The following is a 22,848-nucleotide window of genomic DNA, read 5'->3' as shown; positions in this document are numbered from 1 at the left end:
GTGTGCTTTAATTTGAAGTCTAAATATTCTTGATTGTAATAGAAATTTTTCATTTCTCATTCTCTCATAAAGGTGCACAAAGGGCTAGATCCTAAGTAAAGGATCAAAAATCTAAAAATTATATTCAAAATAACTGGCCTTGCAATCGACTAAAATTATACCCCATATGCATATGTTTGAGATTTATCATTTTGAACCTTCTGGAAGTGACTCTAAGAAGAACTAGGGTCAATAGTAAAAATATATCAAAAATATGTGATCAACAACCTTGAAATATCATAAGATGACACTTCACAAACCTTACTATCTATTATACTTTTTTCCTTTTTTTTTTGAGGTTTTATGAAAAGGAGAAACTTTAGGCCTTCATATTCTATTAGGTGGTGAACCCTTGGGCTTGGTTGATGTGGCATGCACAACTTCAAGTCCGATCACTTTTGTGAACACACCTATTGATTTACTTTTCAGTCATAAGGGTGTAATTTCCTGCACAAAACATGGTTGAAAAACGGCCTAAAAGTAGGATTTTTTTTTGAGTCCTGCAAAAACTAGACATCAAGTCAAATGGTATATCATATGTGGGATTTTTCTTGGGCTGGTGAGTCCGGAGTTGAAGACAAAAAGAACTGAAGTGATTTCAAAATGTTCATAAATAATTTTTATGACCACAAAAATTAGCCTACAATGTGCTGCCACAGATTATACTGCTGGAATGTTGCAAGACCCTGGGTAACTGATAGCAACAGGCCACCAAATATGGCACAAATATAATGCAGCATGCCTACTTATTATATTTTCTTATAAATGTCATTATTGGTTTTGTATCTGGTCACAAAGTGTTTTCTGTGAGCATACTATATTCATCACAATTAATTTTAGTGCTGTACAGTTGTATTAAGTATTTTAAACAATATTCATTACATGAATTATATGTTTGTCCTTTCCTTTACATTAAAATTACTTATAAAATGAAAATTTTAATATTTGTATCATACCATATTGCTGAACATATAATAAGACCATTATATAAAATTGAACTATATTGGTTTTATAGTTGAAGAATCATGGCATGTTTGCTGTGCATCTGTATGACACTTTTATTCAGGAAAATTGAGACCAGTTTAATTAAGAGTTAGATTATGATTTTTTAAGAAAAAAAAAGGCAGAGAAATTTTATTTTGAAAAAGTAATACTTTATACATAGCATGATACATGAAATATAAGGATAATGTGAACTTAATGACTGTAGATCACTTTTTTTATCAGTTACGCTGAATATCTTTTAAACATTCAAAATTGTATTATTTTTTCTTTCACACATGAATGTATTCTGAAGCTTTGTGGACTTGAATTGGTATCTGTGAACATTTCTATCTCACTTTAGTTATTTATCTAACAGAACAGGTACTTTAATTGATCTGAAAAAATATGATTTGCAATATTTTTATATTTTAAAAAAATAAGCCTAAAGACATGAGAAATCCTGGCAGTCTTCCACACATTTACCATATAACTGTCATACAATTCAAAAAGTGTGCTTAACTGATTAAATAAAGCTGTACAAATATCAAAAAAGATGCCACATGAAGCAATAGTATTTGTTTATAAAAGTTTCATTACAAGGAGAAATTTTGTATTAACAAAATTACTATTATAAATTCAATAAATATAATGACAATAGCTTCTGTATATACCCAAGCTATAGGAAAAAAATCACTGTTGACTCATCATGAATTGGCAACTTTTTCTTCATTACTCCTTACCTTATTGAAGAACCATCATCTTCCTGTCTCAGGAAAATCCTGCTTATCTTGTCATAACCATCCTCATCACCAACACGGTGATATAATTCCCAGCTCATAGTTTTCATTTCATTTTCTGATGTCAGGAAAGTGCATATATTTTGCTGTTTTGCATTATTTAGAATACTGCAGCCTATGCTAATGCAAGAGAATACAAGTTTTGTTAAAAGCAAAATATAATGTCACCTTGTAGTACATTCTTTAAAAATGATAGCTTCTGTCAGATGTGCATATAAGACTCTGATACGTAATTGTGTACCTTTAAAAAGTTTTGAAGAGTTTAGATCAAAAGCAATATATACTGAATTGTGGTTTTACTTTAACTTATTACACAGAGCATTGATGTTTACAGGCTACACAAATTTATAAGGTCCAGGCAATAAATTGAACATTAAAACTATGTACAGAAAAGAACAGGTGAAAAGAAATAATATTGTCAACTTTATAAAAACTTTTCGCCTCCTCTATACTCTGTCCACGGGGGATCCTTTTACTGAGCTGTGCAAGCGTTTGAACTGACTAAGGCATGCTGTCACTCCTGGCTTGCTTTGCACATAGGGCTTAAAGTGGGCCAATTTGCTGTACCAGCAATTAAATGTTTCTGCTTTGGGGACTGGAGTACTGTGGCACATCAATATCTGACCTCCAAAAGGACACCACAGTTATCTGAAATACTGTATGTATTTTACCACTAAGTAAAAAAAATCAACCCCCCACCACCCACATCTGGCTCTTTGAAATTTCTATACTGTATATACAGTGGTGTGAAAAACTATTTGCCCCCTTCCTGATTTCTTATTCTTTTGCATGTTTGTCACACAAAATGTTTCTGATCATCAAACACATGTAACCATTAGTCAAATATAACACAAGTAAACACAAAATGGAGTTTTTAAATGATGGTTTTATTATTTAGGAGAAAAAATCCAAACCTACATGGCCCTGTGTGAAAAGTAATTGCCCCTGAACCTAATAACTGGTTGGGCCACCCTTAGCAGCAATAACTGCAATCAAGCGTTTGTGATAACTTGCAATGAGTCTTTTACAGCGCTCTGGAGGAATTTTGGCCCACTCATCTTTGCAGAATTGTTGTAATTCAGCTTTATTTGAGGGTTTTCTAGCATGAACCGCCTTTTTAAGGTCATGCCATAGCATCTCAATTGGATTCAGGTCAGGACTTTGACTAGGCCACTCCAAAGTCTTCATTTTGTTTTTCTTCAGCCATTCAGAGGTGGATTTGCTGGTGTGTTTTGGGTCATTGTCCTGTTGCAGCACCCAAGATCGCTTCAGCTTGAGTTGACGAACAGATGGCGGACATTCTCCTTCAGGATTTTTGGTAGACAGTAGAATTCATGGTTCCATCTATCACAGCAAGCCTTCCAGGTCCTGAAGCAGCAAAACAACCCCAGACCATCACACTACCACCACCATATTTTACTGTTGGTATGATGTTCTTTTTCTGAAATGCTGTGTTCCTTTTACGCCAGATGTAACGGGACATTTGCCTTCGAAAAAGTTCAACTTTTGTCTCATCAGTCCACAAGGTATTTTCCCAAAAGTCTTGGCAATCATTGAGATGTTTCTTAGCAAAATTGAGACGAGCCCTAATGTTCTTTTGCTTAACAGTGGTTTGCGTCTTGAAATCTGCCATGCAGGCCGTTTTGCCCAGTCTCTTTCTTATGGTGGAGTCGTGAACACTGACCTTAATTGAGGCAAGTGAGGCCTGCAGTTCTTTAGACGTCGTCCTGGGGTCTTTTGTGACCTCTCGGATGAGTCGTCTCTGCGCTCTTGGGGTAATTTTGGTCGGCCGGCCACTCCTGGGAAGGTTCACCACTGTTCCATGTTTTTGCCATTTGTGGATAATGGCTCTCACTGTGGTTCACTGGAGTCCCAAAGCTTTAGAAATGGCTTTATATCCTTTACCAGACTGATAGATCTCAATTACTTCTGTTCTCATTTGTTCCTGAATTTCTTTGGATCTTGGCATGATGTCTAGCTTTTGAGGTGCTTTTGGTCTACTTGTCTGTGTCAGGCAGCTCCTATTTAAGTGATTTCTTGATTGAAACAGGTGTGGCAGTAATCAGGCCTGTGGGTGGCTACGGAAATTGAACTCAGGTGTGATAGTTAGGTTATTTTTTAACAAGGGGGCAATTACTTTTTCACACAGGGCCATGTAGGTTTGGATTTTTTTTCTCCGTAAATAATAAAACCATCATTTAAAAACTGCATTTTGTGTTTACTTGTGTTATATTTGACGAATGGTTAAATGTGTTTGATGATCAGAAACATTTTGTGTGACAAACATGCAAAAGAATAAGAAATCAGGAAGGGGGCAAATAGTTTTTCACACCACTGTAAGTGTGCTCATCAATCCAATCTGGCTTGAACTTGTATTTTATTTCATATCACAAGGAGGAAAAAGAAGCAGTTAGAATCAGGAGTATACACACACATTTTGTACATATGCACAAAAGGAGATTATTTGCTAATCACAGTTTCTTTCAGTTTCACCGAACTTTCCTTCTTCCACTTCAACATTTCGTTTTCCACGCAGGTCACCGCCTCATGTCTTTTTTCCTGTGCAAGGAAGCCACCCTTGTTTACTCAGTGCTGACCACCTTTCTCTGCACGATTAAAGCTATAGCTTGATTAGTAGAACACTGAGCCAAAAAATGAATGTGGTTCTTAAGCATAGCCTACTTGCTACAGCATTATTTACAACAGTGTTTATTACTATAAAAACAAGTTGGCTAATGTTCTTTTTTGTACAACTTCACCAAATTTCAGTCACATCACTCAAAAATTTTGAGATTTTGAGGTTCTTAGTTTTTACGTGGTTTACACCTATATATTAATATGTATCAAAGTGTTCTTTCTTAGTGGATGCTTACTGTCCTTGATGTGCCATCCTGTCAAATTTAAGCTGTTTAATTAAATGGGAAATAGTGTTTTTGTTGAGTGAGTAAATCAACTTTTCATTATATTTTGGCACAAGCATGCATATGAGAGACAGCTTAAAGGCTTGTGTGATGATAATTTCCCACTGGAGCACAGAAGGGTGCTGTTTACTAGCACCACTTCCTCCCTCTGCAGACTACAAAATATATATAATTTGTCAAGATAAAAAAAAAAACAAAAACAAAACAAAAAAAAAACTGCCTTCAATTATCTGTACATCAATTACCAACTTATCCAACATCAATTATCTGTACATCAAAAACCACCGTATAAATGTCCACTACTGATATTTAGTTACTTTACTGCATAGCTGAAAGAATATCTTGGAACAGTAAACAACAAATACTTATATCAAAATATTTCTGCCAAAGGGACCACAGTCAGTACTGAAGCAAGGGTACACTTGATTTTTCCATATTACTTAATTTGCGCAAAATTTGCAATCAAAACCACATATTATGGATATAATTAACATTAGGTGACCTACATCCATTAATAATAGTAAAATCAGAGATTACATATTAGAGGAAGATTAGAGATTTAAATTATCATGCACATTGCAAGAGGATAAAATACTGTAGGATAAAATGTGCAGAACATTTAAAGGGAGTGGACATCCTTACAATACTTAAATATGAAGTCCAAAAACATAACATATACCAACCTTAGGTATTTTGGAGTGTGGTTTTCATTCTTTAGAATTTGAAGAAAATCTTTAGATGTCTTTTCACCAAGTGCTCCACAAAGAATGATGTTTTGGGGTCTATATTTAATTATTTTGTTTTGGCAGTTTTCCATTACCTCTGGTGGATACCTGCTAAAGACTGATAAACTAAGGCAAAAAGAAAACAAAATAGAAGAAATGGACAAGGTCTTATTTTATTTTTTTTAATTATACATTGAGTAACTGCCAAATTAGATCCATCTGCCTTACGTGAAAAAAGCAACAAAACTAATACTCAGACTGCTCATTTAAAAAGCATAAGGTGGAATTTCTGTACTTTTTTTTTTTTTTTACATTTTTGGATTCTGTAAGATATTTGAATTAGTTCTGTTTTATTTATTTTTGTGTCATCACTGCAGCAGCATTATTCTGTACTAGACATATTGTTCATGTTGTTATGCCAGTGATGGTTATGGGACTTACTTGGCATATTAGACCAGGAACATCAGTGTGGAACTGCATGAACAGTCAATATATAGGAGTGCATAACCTGTTAATATATAATTTCATCTGTCCTTTATTTTAATCCATGAATATAAGATTGTGTGAAAACAATACGGATGGAGTATTGTATGGCATTACTTTGCAAATGCATGTTGTAAGCATGTGTATTATGTTTATTATACCTTAAGTATGCACATTCTTCCAGGAATCACAGGTGACCTGATGGGCTAGCAACTGTGACAAGCATTGTAAAGCTATTTTACATTATTATGATTTACTTTATGGTATGAAAGAATTCCTTACAGAATGTTTCTTTAGGATTTTAATTAAAATATGAATGTTAGATTAAAAGTTTTAAAAAATGAAAAATAAAATTTAGTTTTTGACTTTTGTTACTTGCTTATGGTGTAATTTGGAATTTTACAGTGGTCTTTAGCACTCATTAAACTCCTAAATTAATTGAGACAATGGTTTTCATGGTCAAATCGATAATCAAAATAGTAACTCTAGATTAAGGCTGAGAGTGTGATCCTATTGTTTTATTTAAAATAGGAAATTCCATTAAACTTAATATGACATGGTGAATGGCCTCTACATACTCTGGCTCTACTGCCAGCCTCCAAGTTAGAGCAATACAATTTGTTATAAACTTGACAGGAATCAGATCGGAACAATCTTGGTTTATTCCCAGTACATTTTGATTCACTTTTAATAGTTTATTTTAAATAAAGAGAACTGAAGAATACATGGATGGTGAAAATCAATTCCATTTGAGATGGGACATTGTCAAACTCCAAATGTGTATTTGCCATATTGGCAAGACTCTTGCAAAAGTAAAAGCATCCTTGGATGGCATTTCAAAACAGTTCATGAAACATGTGACAATGATTTCCCTGTGAAATGTGTGCTAAGTAAGAATAAAGTAAAAGACCTGAAATTTCAGGTACCAGCAGAAGAAATTCAAGTATTAAAAGATGGAGAAAATGACTGAGAAAGTGTTCTTTAAGGCAGCAGTCTCCTTGCTTAGAAATTAAAAATGAAACAGTTGTTGCAATTAAGGACAACTGCCTAGAGCTAGTGAGACAAGACAATAACCAGGTTTCCATCCAAGGAGTTTTTGCGAAAAAATATTTAGCGCTTCAAATTTTAGCTGATGGAAATGCTAATTATCGATAAAATGTTGTACATGTCGACATAATATTTTTCCGTTTAACTTTAGCGCATAAATTCCATATCGATGTAACAAAAACTACATTAGAAACACTTTTTGTCAGAAAAAAAGGGCTTTAACGCAAATAAATGTGTTACATGATACATTTTCATCACGTGCAATCAAAACGAGAATAGCGGAGCGGTTTGCATGGTCTGATGAAGAGACTCGTTATTTCTCGTGATAAGCCAATGCAGTAGCGGATAGGCTGGGTCTCCTGCTACTAAAAGGGGTACCTGAACTTCCTCCACATCAACTGTAGCCTGGGGGTGTCTCTCAGGATGTCTAAATAATACAAAAACCGCAAAGGTAATTTACTGTGCCAGTCAAAATATTTAATAAACCGTGTGTTTCATTATCTAAACATTTTTTTCTTATTATTACAGTAGTGTGAAAAACTATTTGCCCCCTTCCTGATTTCTTATTCTTTTGCATGTTTGTCACACAAAATGTTTCTGATCATCAAACACATTTAACCACTAGTCAAATATAACACAAATAAACACAAAATGCAGTTTTAAATGATGGTTTTATTATTTAGGGAGAAAAAAAATCCAAACCTACATGGCCCTGTGTGAAAAAGTAATTGCCCCCTGAACCTAATAACTGGTTGGGCCACCCTTAGCAGCAATAACTGCAATCAAGCGTTTGCGATAACTTGCAATGAGTCTTTACAGCTCTGGAGGAATTTTGGCCCACTCATCTTTGCAGAATTGTTGTAATTCAGCTTTATTTGAGGGTTTTCTAGCATGAACCGCCTTTTTATGGTCATGCCATAGCATCTCAATTGGATTCAGGTGAGGACTTTGACTAGGCCACTCCAAAGTCTTCATTTTGTTTTTCTTCAGCCATTCAGAGGTGGATTTGCTGGTGTGTTTTGGGTCATTGTCCTGTTGCAGCACCCAAGATCGCTTCAGCTTGAGTTGACAAAAGATGGCGGACATTCTCCTTCAGGATTTTTTGGTAGACAGTAGAATTCATGGTTCCATCTATCACAGCAAGCCTTCCAGGTCCTGAAGCAGCAAAACAACCCCAGACTATCACACTACCACCACCATATTTTACTGTTGTTATGATGTTCTTTTTCTGAAATGCTATGTTCCTTTTATGACAGATGTAACGGGACATTTGCCTTCCAAAAAGTTCAACTTTTGTCTCATCAGTCCACAAGGTATTTTCCCAAAAGTTTTGGCAATCATTGAGATGTTTCTTAGCAAAATTGAGACGAGCCCTAATGTGCTTTTTGCTTAACAGTGGTTTGCGTCTTGGAAATCTGCCATGCAGGCCGTTTTTGCCCAGTCTCTTTCTTATGGTGGAGTCGTGAACACTGACCTTAATTGAGGCAAGTGAGGCCTGCAGTTCTTTAGACGTTGTCCTGGGGTCTTTTGTGACCTCTCGGATGAGTCGTCTCTGCGATCTTGGGGTAATTTTGGTTAGCCGGCCACTCCTGGGAAGGATCACCACTGTTCCATGTTTTTGCCGTTTGTGGATAATGGCTCTCACTGAGGTTCGCTGGAGTCCCAAAGCTTTAGAAATGGCTTTATAACCTTTACCAGACTGATAGATCTCAATTACTTCTGTTCTCATTTTGTTCCTGAATTTCTTTGGATCTTGGCATGATGTCTAGCTTTTGAGGTGCTTTTGGTCTACTTCTCTGTGTCAGGCAGCTCCTATTTAAGTGATTTCTTGATTGAAACAGGTGTGGCAGTAATCAGGCCTGGGGGTGGCTACGGAAATTGAGCTCAGGTGTGATACACCACAGTTAGGTTATTTTTAACAAGGGGCAATTACTTTTTCACACAGGGCCATGTAGGTTTGGATTTTTTCTCCTAAATAATAAAACCATCATTTAAAAACTGCATTTTGTGTTTACTTGTGTTATATTTGACTATTGGTTAAATGTGTTTGATGATCAGAAACATTTTGTGTGACAAACATGCAAAAGAATAAGAAATCAGGAAGGGGGCAAATAGTTTTTCAAACTACTGTAAATGGCAGATGTTTTAGCATATATGAGAAATTCTCTCATTAATATTAACTTTAGTTTTTTTTGATTAAACGTTGTTATTTTGTATTAATTCAAATTTCAGTTTTAATTAAAAACCTTAAGGGAAGCAGGTTACAGTACTAATTCAGTTGTTATCGCACTGAGAAGGGATGTTGAAAGGTAGGCTCATCTGTACAGATCCGATGCTGCAAACACAGCTGCATCATGGGCACTTCCAGGAGTGCCAACACAAATGTCTCGTTTCATGCATCTGTCATCAACAAGGGCCTGGAGAACAATAGATGGCCACCCTTTGCGATTAATGTAATCGCGGTAACCTTCCGTCGGGGGAAGAATAGGCACATGTGTGCCATCCAGCGCACTGTAAATCTGTGGCACAAGATGCACCAAGGAATTGCGGTAAGCAGTTTCGTTGGCCTCTGCTACAGTCGGAAGTCTGATGTAACGCGGCATTAATTTTTCTTTAATAGCGGTGCACACAGCATATACACATCGATGGACGGTAGTTTTACTAACCCCGAAAGTTTCTCCAACTACTCTATACTCGGCGCAGTTTTCCAGCTTGTAAAGGGAGATGGCAATCCGCTTTGGGGTTGGAACCGGTGGTCGGTGACAACCTGTGATGGGCGCAACATCAGGACTGATGAATCCACACAACATCTCAAACATCGGCGGTGTCATTCTAAAATGTTGCAGCCAGAGATTTTCTGTGAAGTGTCTCCCCACCACCTTCCAGAAGGTCTTATTCCGTCGTCTCTCCCATACCCGTGGGTTTCGTCACACTGGGGTACTTTCTTCAAGCTCTAGGGCTATCAGACAAGCAACTTTTGTGTTATACAGTATGTTTGTAATTAATTTTTACCACTTTGCTAAGATCGTTTTTCATTTTGACATTAAAGAGTCTTTCTGTTATTAATGTTGTATAACAATAAAATGTGATAACTTCCTCATAGGCACTGTATCTGGCATTTCTGTTGTTTACTATTTTCAGTGACATTGTGTAGTTGCTGATGCAGCATCATGTTGCTGGTAAATAAAATGTCAACTGGCTGTGAATAGTATTTTATTTTGAATTCAAAATCAGTTTTGTCTTGTTTCTAAGTGTATCAGCTCTGTTTCTGACCTTGATAACTTTTCTGCTTTATCATACAAATAATATAGTTTAAAATCTCTGCTGTTCTTTATAACATCTATTTAACAGGGTATTTCTGTCTTCCTACTGAACACATTAAGAAGTGTGAGAAACCAAAAACCAAATATCAAGTCCACAAGCAAATCAAACAAATTACACTGGGCAAAACATTTTTTCAAAGGCTTTGCTTCATGAAAAGTTTTTGGTGATGACACACAGCTTCAAGCTGAACAGAAATGTATTTTCAGATTGACTGTTTCATGTAGGAAACATCGAATTAACTTTGATTAATGATGCTGGCATGCTGTATTCATTCAAATAAGCTCAAATGTTTTGCTGCTAAATTTCATTTGTACTCAGCATTTAATGTCTCTTGTTTCAGTATCCACCAAAAGACAGCTTGTGCCTTGAAGGTTCTTCATCAAAGCCACTCTGATCTTCACTCTGGTTTGGTTCTTGTGCTGCTGTTTTTTCCAAGCTAGCTTGTGATCCATAGTGACCCCAAGGTACTGTACACTGAGGAGTCAGTGGCCGGAGTCTCATCAAGATGGTATATGTTGTGTTCTTTCCATTGACCTCCACAAGCTGTGATCTGATCCATGCCTCTATTTCCTAGATTGCTTGCTGGAGTTTATAGTTTGTTGTTGTGATTTACTCCTCACTACACCAGACTGCAAAGTCATCACCATAAATGAAACTTTTGCACATTTTTTTAACGAAAACAAGGAAATGTGTGGGGAAAAGCACTCCTCCATGATGAAAGAAGTTAAATATACACAGTGTCTAATATAAACACCATACACTATTAGTGAAATCTACAATGGGTCCAAAAAACTAGTTTAATAGTATTTTAAAAATGAAAATGAGTTTTACAATAGTACTTTCCATTACCAAAATTAATTTCTCCTCAACAGAAGGTGTAACAAAAACACTAAAAAGAATCAAATAAATCCAGCAGCAAAATATAAAAATATTTAATAAACAAAAATGTGATAATTGCTTCTTTAAATTTACTAAGAAATCAGTTAACTCAATACCCCACAGCACCTGAATATTATGCCATGTTAACATTTTTTAACAAGTTTTTCATTGCGAGTTTACATTTTTGTAATAGTTCATATTAATGACAATAACACTGATTGGTATGCAGCTCAATTTTAGATAACTAGTCAACTTACTAAAACATGTCAAGATTCTCATTCCTTGCAACATGTACCATCATAGCACCAAAATGGTGGAGGACCATTGCATCCCTGATAAAAATGTTAAATGAAATTAAGAATAAAATGTTATGTCCTAATCCCTGATGATAATGAGTACACTATGTTATTGGTTCAGAGCAAGCGGAGCTGTAGTTTGTTTATGTGCTGACATCTTTTAAAATATATCTAATGAAACATACAACTTCTACTAAGTCATACCTTGTCTCAGAACATTCAGCTTTATATTCAAGTATAATCAGGTTTTCCTCATCAAACAGAAAATCTTCATCAAATTTGCTATAATCTTCATATAATTTCCAGCTTACATATTTCATTTTATCTGTATGCAAAAATGTGTAGATATTTTCTACTGATACTTCAGTTAGGTTCCGGATCTGTAATCTAAGCATTGAGAACAAAGACGTCATTCAAAGTATTATATTTCACAAAATACAGGGTGTCCTATAATTCTGTAATCATTTGGAAATATAACTAATATGTATTTACTGCATCTTTATAGCCTCAAACTGTTTTCTGAGTAATGATGAACAACATCAACTTATTATTTTCCTATAAAACAGAAGTCAAGAGTTGGCTACAGAATTTAACCATGAGCTAGTAACACAGAGTTGATTTCTTATTTTTCTTATAATAGATAAAAATGTTGTGGTTTAAAGTTGTGAATTTGGAAAAATACAGAATTTAAAACTTACAGTAAACAATTTAATGTAATGGCAAGTGTCATAATTACCTGACATTTTTAGGAGTGTAATCTTCATTTTTCAGAATTTCAAAAAATGATTTTACTGTTTCTTCACCAAATTCACCACATAGACTGAAATCTGCAGGTTTATTTTTTGGGACTATTATTTTACAGAGATTTGTCATATTCTGTTCATTCAGATCAGAGAACGACAACCTGGATTTGAAAAATATACAACAAACAGTATATGGAGTACTAATATTGCAAATGATGCAATCTATCAAAAGGATTTACTTAAAGTTCAGCAGGATGCCTTCTGAGCTGAACAAAGAAAGCAGTTAATGGTGTAGGAAAGGACAATTAACCAGTAAAATCTATACTGGACAGCTGTGCTTGATCCTGGCTGAACCTTTTACACAATTTCCCGCTTAGAATATAAAGTCTCATTTAAATTAAAAAAATAAAATGAAATAAAACAAAAAAGTAGACCAATTTCCTGTACTAGTACCATGTTACCATATATGAAAGACATGTTTTCATAAGTTTTTTTTCAGGGGTTTCCTCTCTGTAAGTTTACAATAAATATCCTTTAAAGAGTAAAGGAAATGGTAAGCAATGAGAACATACTAAAGCCTGAAATGATGAAGCAAAGCCAATTGCACTGGGAGGGATTTTTTGACTGCAACAGATTGAGAGACTGTAAAAACATGCAAATTTAATCCACAAAGAAATACTGTGGTAAAGTGAAGGCCACGATTGATTGGTGCCTTTTAAATAAATAATCGCCAGACTTATGTCTTCAGGAGGCAAGAGCGGTTCCCATGTATGATGTGGGGCTCTGCTGATTGCTGCAGTTGTGCCAAATCCCTGTTTAAATAAGGAAGTGTGAGGTTGGGTTGAAAAAAAAGGAGGTTAAAGGGAGAAGGAGAGAGAGATGAAGGCAAAAGGAGGAAGGAGCTGGTTAGGGCATTTGAAAGCAAGCTTGAGAGAGAGAAGGCAGGTAACTGGGAAGTGAGACCCTGGGGAAGATTGTGTGGCTCACACTTAGGGGTAGTTAAAATGGTTCACTCCGGCTGAACAGCAACAAGAAGCGGGAGTGACCGGGAGTTTGGACAGCTTGCCGCAGAAGACTGGGAAGGCGTTGGGGGTCGAGGAGGGTTGGGAGGAGAGCTCTAACGTGAGCGCCATGACCATTGGGGACCCAAGCCTATGTCCGGAGAGGGAGCCTTACTGAAGCAATGGGACAGCAGGGACCCGGACTTGTTGAAGGTCAGTTGCATCTGCCAGTGGGGCGACTTCTCTGGGGGATAAGCAGGGGAGCTGCCCATGAAAAGGATACATGCATGTGGCTTTTAGAAAAGGATACTTTCCTGCCTGCATTTTAACCTTGTTGCATTAGATTTATTTGGTCATTTTAACCTCCACGGAATACATCATTTTATGGATTATTTATCAGTTCTAGATGTTGCACTGCACTTTTGAACACTTGTTATTTTTTAACTGGTTTTAATAAAAGCACTTTAGCACTTTTTACCATTCCCTTGTTTCATGTGTGTTTTGTCCTGATCTGCCAAGCTCATTTTGGTTATGGTATTGATGGTGTCAGGTTCAAAAGGCTCCCAAAAATGAAGGGGGAGCATGGAGACGGCCAGCACCATCACAAATACCAAAACACATAACAATATTATATATAAAGGAATGTTGAACCATTGCATCGAAACTACCAATTTCTGATGGTCGAACTTTGAGTAGTTCAAGACTACTAATTTATACTTTAGAGACAAAAAAAGTGATTAACCCCACTATACAGAAAAATAATAGTGACTATTGACTGTTTAGAGCTACTACTATATATTTCAAAAGACAAATAAAAAAAATTCCAGTATTGTCCATCCATCCATCCACCCTCTTCCGTTTATCCGAGATTGGGTCACAGGGGCAGCAGCTTGAGCAGAGATGTCCTGACTTCACTCTACCTTACCACTTCTACTAGCTCTTCTGGGGGAATCCCAAGGCATTCCCAGGCCAGCCGGGAGACATAGTCCCTCCAGCGTGTCCTGGGTCTTCCCCAGGGCCTCCTCTCGGTTAGACGTGCCTGGAACACCTCACAGGGTGGCGTCCAGGAGGCATCCTGATCATATGCCCGAGCCACCTCATCTGACTCCTCTCGATGCGGAGGAGCAGTGGCTCTACTCTGAGCTCCTCTCAGATGACCAAGCTTCTCACCCTATCTTTAAGGGAAAGCCCAGATACCCTGCGGAGGAAACTCATTTCAGCTGCTTGTATTAGCGATCTTGTTCTTTCGGTCACTACCCACAGCTCATGACCCTAGATGAAGGTAGGAAAGTAGATCGACCAGTAAACTGAGAGCTTTGCTTTTTGGCTCAGCTCCTTTTTCACCACGACAGACCGATGCAGAGCCCGCATCACTGCGGATGCCGCACTGATCCGCCTGTCGATCTCCCGCTCCATTCTTCCCTCACTCGTGAACAAGACCTTGAGATACTTGAACTCCTCCACTTGGGGCAGGATCTCGCTCCTAACCCTAACAGGGCACTCCACCCTTTTTCCGGCTGAGGACCATGGTCTCAGATTTAAAGGTGCTGATTTCTATCCCAGGTGCTTCACATTTGGCTGCGAACCGATCCAGTGAGAGCTGAAGATCATGGCCTGATGAAGCAAAAAGGACAACATTATCTGCAAAAAGCAGCGATCAGATTCAGAGCCCACCAAACTGGACTGCCTCAATTCCCTGGCTGCACCTAGAAATTCTGTCCATAAAAGTTATGAACAGAATCGGTAACAAAGGGCAGCCCTGGTGGAGACTAACTCTCACCGGAAACGGGTTCAACTTACTGCCAGCAATGTAGACCAAGCTCTGATACCGGTTGTACAGGAACGGAACAGCCCTTATCAGGGGGTTCAGTATCCCATACTCCCGGAGCAACCCCCCACAGGATTCCCCGAGGGACACAGTCAAATGCCTTTTTCAAGTTCACAAAACACATGTAGACTGGTTGGGCAAACTCCCATGCACCCTCCAGGACCCTGCCAAGGGTATAGAGCTGGTCCAGTGTTCCGCGACTAGGACGAAAACCATACTGTTCCTCCTGAACCCGACGTTTGACTATCTGATGGACCCTCCTCTCCAGGACTCCCGAACAGACTATTCCAGGGAGGGTGAGGAGTGTGATTCCTCTGTAGTTGGAACACACCCTCCGGTCCCCTATCTTAAAGAGGAAGACCACCGCCCCAGTCTGCCAATCCAGAGGCACTGTCCCCGATGTCCATGCGATGTTGCAGAGGCATGTCAACCAAGACCGTCCTACAACGTCCAGAGCCTTGAGGAACTCGGAGTGTAAATCATGCACTCCTGGGGCCCTGCCACCAAGGAGTTTTTTGACCACCTCTGTGACCTCAGTCCCATAGATGGGACAGCTCACCTCCAAGTCCCCAGGCTCTGCTTCCTCATTGGAAGGCATGTTAGTGGGATTGAGGAGATCTTCAAAGTACTCCCCCCACCGACCTACAACGTCACGAGTCGAGGTCAGCAGTGCACCATCCCTACCATACACAGTGTTAACACTGCACCACTTATCCCTGCTGAGATGCCGGATGGTGGACCAGAATCTCCTTGAAGCCGTCCGAAAGTTGTTCTCCATTGCCACTCCAAACTCCTCCCATACCTAAGTTTTTGCCTCAGCAACCACTGAAGCCGCATTCCGCTTGGCCTGCCGGTGCCTATTAGCTGTCTCTGGAGTCCTACAGGACAAAAGGGTCCTGTAGGACTCCTTCTTCAGCTTGATGGCATTCTTCATCACCGGTGTCTACCAGCGGGTTTGGGGATTGCCGCCACGACCGGCACTAACCACCTTTCGGCCACAGCTCCGGTCAGACGCCTCAACAATAGAGGTACGGAACATGGCCCATTTGGATTCAATGTTCCCCACCTCTGGATGTGGTCAAAGTTCCACCTCCGGCAGAATTCCATAATTTTTTTTTTTTTTTTATCTTTGTAAGTTGTGCAGCATACATAAAGTCAGCTCACAGGGACCATTGTTGCCATTGTTTTGTCACTTGATTGATTCTCTTTGTAGGCCCAACACTTGTTTATGTTTATTTATAAGAAAAGGTTCCTTTTTTGACATTTTGTCTCTAGTAAAATTGTCTATAGCCTGCGGTCTACATCACAAGACATACTGTAAGTCATCAAAAATTTTCAACCTTAGAAAACCATCATGCGATGATCAACACAAATGTAGTGTGCTAGGCATGCACGGGTCCACTGAGAAAAGAAGAGTGTTCTTTGCTCACCTTGCAGAGGAACTTCGTCGTCGCTTCTTACAAGAAAAGGTGATGGAAAAAGAAAAAGAGGATGCAACATTGACAAGCTTCTGTTCTAAGACTGCTGCTTCCCCCAGGAAAGCAAACTCAGTCAGTGTCAGGTGTCCCTTCAATGTACTAGAAACCACAGCATAGAGAGAAGTGTGTACATTGCAACAGGTACACATGTCGTAAATGTAGGAAGGATGGTCCTTGGGTGTGTGGGAACTGTTAACATTTGAATTTGATGATTGCATATAGCGTGGAACTGACCTCTCTGTACTATTCTTTCCTCTGCATGTCTTGGGAGTACAAAAGAAACACCACCATGCACCAAAATGTGTAAACTGGGCAAGATCAGAGAAAAAAAACACCAAAAAACCGCGGTCACTAATTACAACCGCAACATGGTATGCAAATGAATAATGTTGCATCAGTGCCACAATGTTTTCCGAAATGTACTATACAGGTCATAAAATGAATTATTCCAAATACCATATATACAACCCCAAATCAGAAAAAGTTGGGACAGTGTGGAAAATGTGAATAAATAAAGAAAAAAGCAAGTTATAAATTCTCCTCAAATTTTATTTCATTGCAGACAGTATGAACACAAAATAATTCATTTGTTTTTTTTTGTCAACATCATTTGATTTGTAAATAAATATCCATTCTTGCCATTCGGGGTTGCAACACATTTCAAAAAAAGTTGGGACAGTACAGCATTTACCATTTTGTACAGTTCCCCTGTCTTTTAACAACACTTAAAAGACGTTTAGGCATTGAAGAAATCAAGTGACTAAGTGTTGCAGGTGTTAGTTTGTCCCATTCTTCCTGCAAACAACGTTTTAGGTGCGCAACAGTACGGGGTCTTCGTTGACACATTTTTCGTTTCAAAATGCGCCAAACATTCTCTATAGGAGACAAATCAGGGCTGCAGGCAGGCCAGTCAAGCATCCGCACCCTCTTCTTACGCAGCCATGCCTTTGTTATGCGCGCATTATGTGGTTTGGCATTGTCTTGCTGAAATAAGCATGGGCGTCCCTGGAAAAGACGTCGTCTTGAAGGCAGCATTTGTTCCTCCAAAACTGAGATATACTTCTCAGCATTGATGGTGCCACCGCAGAAGTGCAAGTTACCTTTGCTGAAGGCACTGACACAACCCCATACCATGACAGACCCTGGCTTTTGGACTTGTATCTGGTAACAGTCTGGATGGTCCTTTTCCTCTTTGGTCCGCAGCACACGGCGTCCATTTCTTCCAAAAAAGATGTGAAAAACCGATTCGTCTGACCACAATACACGTTTCCACTGCACAATGGACCATCCCAGATGCCTCCGAGCCCTGAGAAGTTGACGGAGCTTCTGGACACTATTTATGTAGGGCTTCCTTTTGGCACAGTACATTTTTAGCTGGCATTTCCTAATGTAACTACGTACTGTAGTGCTTGAGAGTGACTTCCTGAAGTAGTCCTGAGCCCACGTAGTTATATCATTTATTGATGAATGACGGTTTTTAATGCAGTGCCGTCTGAGGGCTCGGAGATCATGGCCATTCAGTTTAGGCTTGTGCCCTTGGCCTTTGCGCACGGTAATTTTTCCAGATTCCCTGATTCTTTTCACTATGTTATGCACTGTAGAGGGAGAAATGCCCAAATCTCTTCCTATCTGTCTTTGAGAAACGTTTTTCTTCATCATTTCAAAGATTTTTGCCTGCACTTGGTGGCAAACTGGTGATCCTCTGCCCATCTTTGCTCCTAAAGGAGTAGGCCTTTCCTCAATGCTGCTTTTGTACCGAATCATGATTGCAATCACCTGTTAACATCACCAGTTTCAAATCACATCATTATTTAGTTATTATACCTCATTACTACCCCTGAATTGCCCCCATCCCAACTTTTTTTGGAATGTGTTGCAAGCCTGAATGGCAAGAATGGATGTTTACTTACAAATCAAATGATGTTGACCAAAAAAAAACATGAATTATCATGTGTTCATACTGTCTGCAATGAAATAAAACTTAAGGGAAATTTGTAAATTACTGCTTTATTTTTTATTCACATTTTCCACAGTGTCCCAACTTTTTGTGATTTGGGGTTGTACTTATGTCTCTGTTTTTTGTCAGTGCGGCTTTGACATCATGGACCATAAAGTGCTTACTTACTCAGCGTGAGCAGGAACACTCAATAAAACTGAATAAAAAAAATTCAAGTGACAATGAGATACGAAGAAGGCAGATTCACCATCGTTTGTGTGTCAGCTTTTATCCAGATCAGAGAATTTGCCCGTTCCATTGTCTTAAAACATCAGTCACATCTACTGTTATTCCCAGTTTCAAATAAAAACTAACAGCGTCAGATCTGTGGTGGTGGTGGTGTTTGGTCAGGAGGGTTGTATTGTGATCTTGACTGAGAGAATGAAATTTAAAAAAAAATACATTAAATTTTACAAGTACTGTAAATTTACACCGGCTGTTACAAAAGCAAATCAAATGTATGTTTTTATTGTATAATATTAACAATAAAAGCAGCTTAATCCTCAAAACAGTAAATTTGCTATGGAGCTGGTATCAAACTCACAACCTCTTGATTACAAGTCACAAGTTACCACTGCACCATGGAAACTGTCGTTTTGCACTTGCACCTTTTGTGAAAGTGTTTATTTGATATTTGGCCTTTAGCCTTCACAGATTATACAGTTCATGTTAACATTTTGTCATTTATTACTAAAACATGAAAAATGTATCTGTTTTAACAAAGTGTTCACATAGATTGTTATAGACATGGAACACACATGAAATGCATGTGTTCCAAATAACGGTCTATTATTTCCCCTCTAAACCTCCAGCACTTCACTCCAAGATAATCAAGGCTTGAGCTGAGCCCTTTCTGCATTGCTGGGGGAGATGGTATAGCAGGCTGCTTGCTGCTTGGGCTTATCGACACATTTACAAGACAAAAGACGCTGACGGAGAGATGCAAAGGGATTTAAGGTGGGCCAGATTTACAAGCTTTTTCATAGGCTTTGGTAATTCTAGTGTTAAGCAGAAATGCCATAAAGTAAAAAAAAATCATTTTTGGTTATATTTTTGTTTGACCATCTAAAATGTGAAAACTACAAAACAGATTACACAATAATGGAAAATGTGCACATGCAAGTCAATAGATAGGTATCAAATTTTCAAGGTAAAGGAAACGCAAATAACATTTAAACAAAGTTCCAGACAGACTCAAAAATATACAGATGGATGAACAATTCAATCAAATTTCACATTCAGCTAAAGAAACAGTGTGTCTCACCTACATTTATGCTTATACTTTATTTTTACAGAAAGTAGTATCACTAAAAATTCATTTATGCCTTTTTTCATCTTAACAACTGAAGTGTAGCTTATAATTTATCAATTACACTGTTAGGCTGAAAAAAATGTAAAGGACAACATATTGTAATACATAAACATATTTGATGGCTAAAAGAAAACAATTATAATATTCTGGTTCTAAGATATTTTAACGAAAACTATTTACTTGTTCCCACCTTTCTGGCCAGATTAATCTGCTACATACTATGCATATGGAATATGGTAACAATCTAAAAATGTGTAAGCAAAATTACGTTAGAATTTAAAAGTAATTCTACTTTACCTTGATTCAGCACCACCTGCTTCATACTTGAGTGTGACAGTTCGTTCAGTAATAAAATCATCATGATCACTATCAATGTTAAAATAAGTAAGGTTTAATGAACGAAATCCTATTAACTCCCAGCTATTATTCCTCTGTGTTATCTCTGTAGTTAAAATGGTAGCAATATGTTTAGCTGATGTTTCAGGCAGATTCCAGATTACTAATCTATAATAAGAGAAAAATACAAAATCCATTGTAAATAAGGGTCATTAAAAGCAGATCTATATACTTGTATCGTTAGATCCAAAAAGGGAAAAAATGAGCCATGTATCTTAAAACAGTTTTTTATTCCTATGCTTTCAACAGCCTACCAAGTGTCATTATTAGCGGAAAATGATTAGACATACAAGAATCAAAGGTAACATATAGCAGGTGAAAGATGGAGGTTGAAGGGAAGGGAGAAGTTGTGAGGGTGGGGTGGATTAATAAGGTGGGGTTCATAATAGGGATGAAATGACTCCTCGAGTAACTCGAGTAATTTGATTACTAAAATTCATCTAACCAATTTCTTTGCATCAAAGGTTCGTTTAACCCGTATAAACTCCACTTCAGCCAGCTCAGCGTGTTTTGCACGGATGATTATTAGTGTCGCACAATGCGCTTAAATTATGGAAAGGTGAAGTGAAGATGTGATTTGATAGCGTGGACTGCAAAATGGAGAAAGACAGAGAAAATAGTGAGGGGTGAAATGAAGAGACGGGCCAATGAAAACAACAGAAAATGTAAAAAGTTTGGGATTATTTCTAGCTGAAAAAAAAATGAAATTTCTATACAATGTGTCTATTGTAAAACTGAACTAGCTTATCAGAATAGTACATCAATGCTTCAGCATCTCATTAGGGAGCATCCAGTCTACGCATCCAGTCCACAGAGCGGACCTGACACAAGGTAACGTTAACATTAATATTTAATGTAAAACAATATGATTGCTTGTTGAGATGAAGGGTTGTTTTAAAAAAAAATGCCTAGTAAGGAATGAACTATAACGATATGTAATGGCAAGATAAGAATGTAAATCAATAGGTTGGTCAATTACCTAAGTTTTGCTCAAGAAAATAACCAGAGAAAAAAAAATCTGAGAAAGCTTGAGCTTCTTTTATGTTACTATGCTACTCACACACACCCCTACATCACAGTGATTCTTAAAAAACATATACTACAGAAAGCAAAATATCAGGTGGTGTAAATAGCAATCGGAGCATTAAATGCACCAATCCAATACAGCAGGTGTAATCAGTTCTGTTTATTTGCAGTGAGTGGAGTCAGTGGGTGAAGGGCAACCCTTTAACATAGTAAATAAATGTACATTAGCTAGTATTATGTACTTACAGTATGATATTTAGGCCTAGCAATTAGCATCAATATTTATTTCAACTCTTTTTTTAGTAAATTACAGTGTTGTATGGAGAGCTTTGTGCAGATAGCTGCATCATGTTCAGTTAAGCAGGCAGCTGAGTTCACAAAAAGATTTCCATTTTCAATGCCCGGTATATGCTGCCTTCAAGAACCTACCTCATGAAAATGATTCAGAAAAAGTATGAAGAAATCAAAGGCAAGTTGAAGAATACCCTTAAGGAGACTAACAACATTGCACTCGCAACTGACATTTGGTCGAGCATTGCTACAGAGGCATATCTGGGGGTGATATGCTACTTTCTTGGTGGGGACTGAGAAATGGAGTCCAGCATCCTGACAACAATGCCCCTTGAAGAGAGACACATGCCTGCAAATATTGCAGAATGGCTTGAAGAGTTATTGCCAAATTTGACATTCCACCAGAGAAAATCAAAGCTATTGTCCATGACAATGGTTCTAATCTTGTAGTAGCAATGAAGATTTTGGCAGTAAAGCATTGATGGGTATCAGTGTGATGTGCAACTCACACCCTGACATTGGTTGTGGAAAATGTTATGAAGAGCTACCAAGCTATCTCCAAGTGTGTGGCTGCTGCAAGATGCCTTTTTGAACATTTTTTAAAAATTGAACTGGCATGCACCCATTTAAAGGAAAAGCAGCGGTAAATGGGCACACAACAACACATGCTGGTACAAGACGTAAGACCTCGCTGGAACAATACTTATAACATGTTATCCGGGCTGCTGGAACAAAGATGGCCTGTGACTGCTGCACTCTGTGATACAGCAGTGACTCTGAGAGGAAAACACAATTAACTTGATCTCAAGTCTGAAGAGTGGAACCTGATTAAGAAGCTGAGTCAAGCTTAAGCCATTTGAAAGAGCTACAGTGTTTCTGAGTGAGCAAAAATATGTTACCCTCTCTTCACTTCCACAGCTAGTACAAAGTCTTAAGAAGTCCATTCAGAGTTTAGCTTTTGAGACTGCACCATTAAGGACATACCAAGCTCATGTGGCGAAAGAGATCACAACAAGATGGTAAGTATTAGCGTTTCAACCTGAATTTCTAAACAGAGTTCTAATTGCTGCTACTCTGGATTCCAGGTTTAGAAAACTTAAGTTCTTGCCTACTGACAAAGCATTTAAGGTCCAAAGCACATTACAAACCATGGCACTTGCTGTTAAAAAGGAACCAAGGCAGCCCAACATAAATGAAAATAGAGCCTGCAGCACAGCACAAGATAAACCTGTAACACATCCAATAGGGTTAACATCATTCTGTGATAACATACTGGGATCAT

At 38.0% G+C, this 22,848-nt stretch overlaps 1 protein-coding gene across 4 annotated transcripts in view; it reads right to left on the bottom strand.

Moving 5' to 3' along the window:
• Positions 1–22,848, bottom strand: part of LOC120528081 — a 146,556-nt gene that overhangs the window by 18,332 nt on the left and 105,376 nt on the right. For 3 of the 4 annotated variants that reach the window (XM_039752091.1, XM_039752092.1, XM_039752093.1), the window contains 5 exons: positions 20,151–20,357; positions 12,232–12,399; positions 11,700–11,882; positions 5,425–5,592; positions 1,764–1,940 (listed from right to left, as the gene is read on the bottom strand). In XM_039752091.1, the coding sequence (XP_039608025.1) occupies positions 1,764–1,940; positions 5,425–5,592; positions 11,700–11,882; positions 12,232–12,399; positions 20,151–20,357 (903 nt within the window). Of the gene's footprint in view, positions 1–1,763; positions 1,941–5,424; positions 5,593–11,699; positions 11,883–12,231; positions 12,400–20,150; positions 20,358–22,848 lie in introns of those variants that run through there. The other variant, XM_039752094.1, reaches the window with a different exon arrangement.

The sequence above is a fragment of the Polypterus senegalus genome, chromosome 4, assembly GCF_016835505.1.
Source record: "Polypterus senegalus isolate Bchr_013 chromosome 4, ASM1683550v1, whole genome shotgun sequence".
NCBI classification, from domain to species: domain Eukaryota; kingdom Metazoa; phylum Chordata; class Cladistia; order Polypteriformes; family Polypteridae; genus Polypterus; species Polypterus senegalus.
Note: the sequence above shows the minus strand (reverse complement) of the source record. Positions and strands in the feature narration are given on the sequence as shown.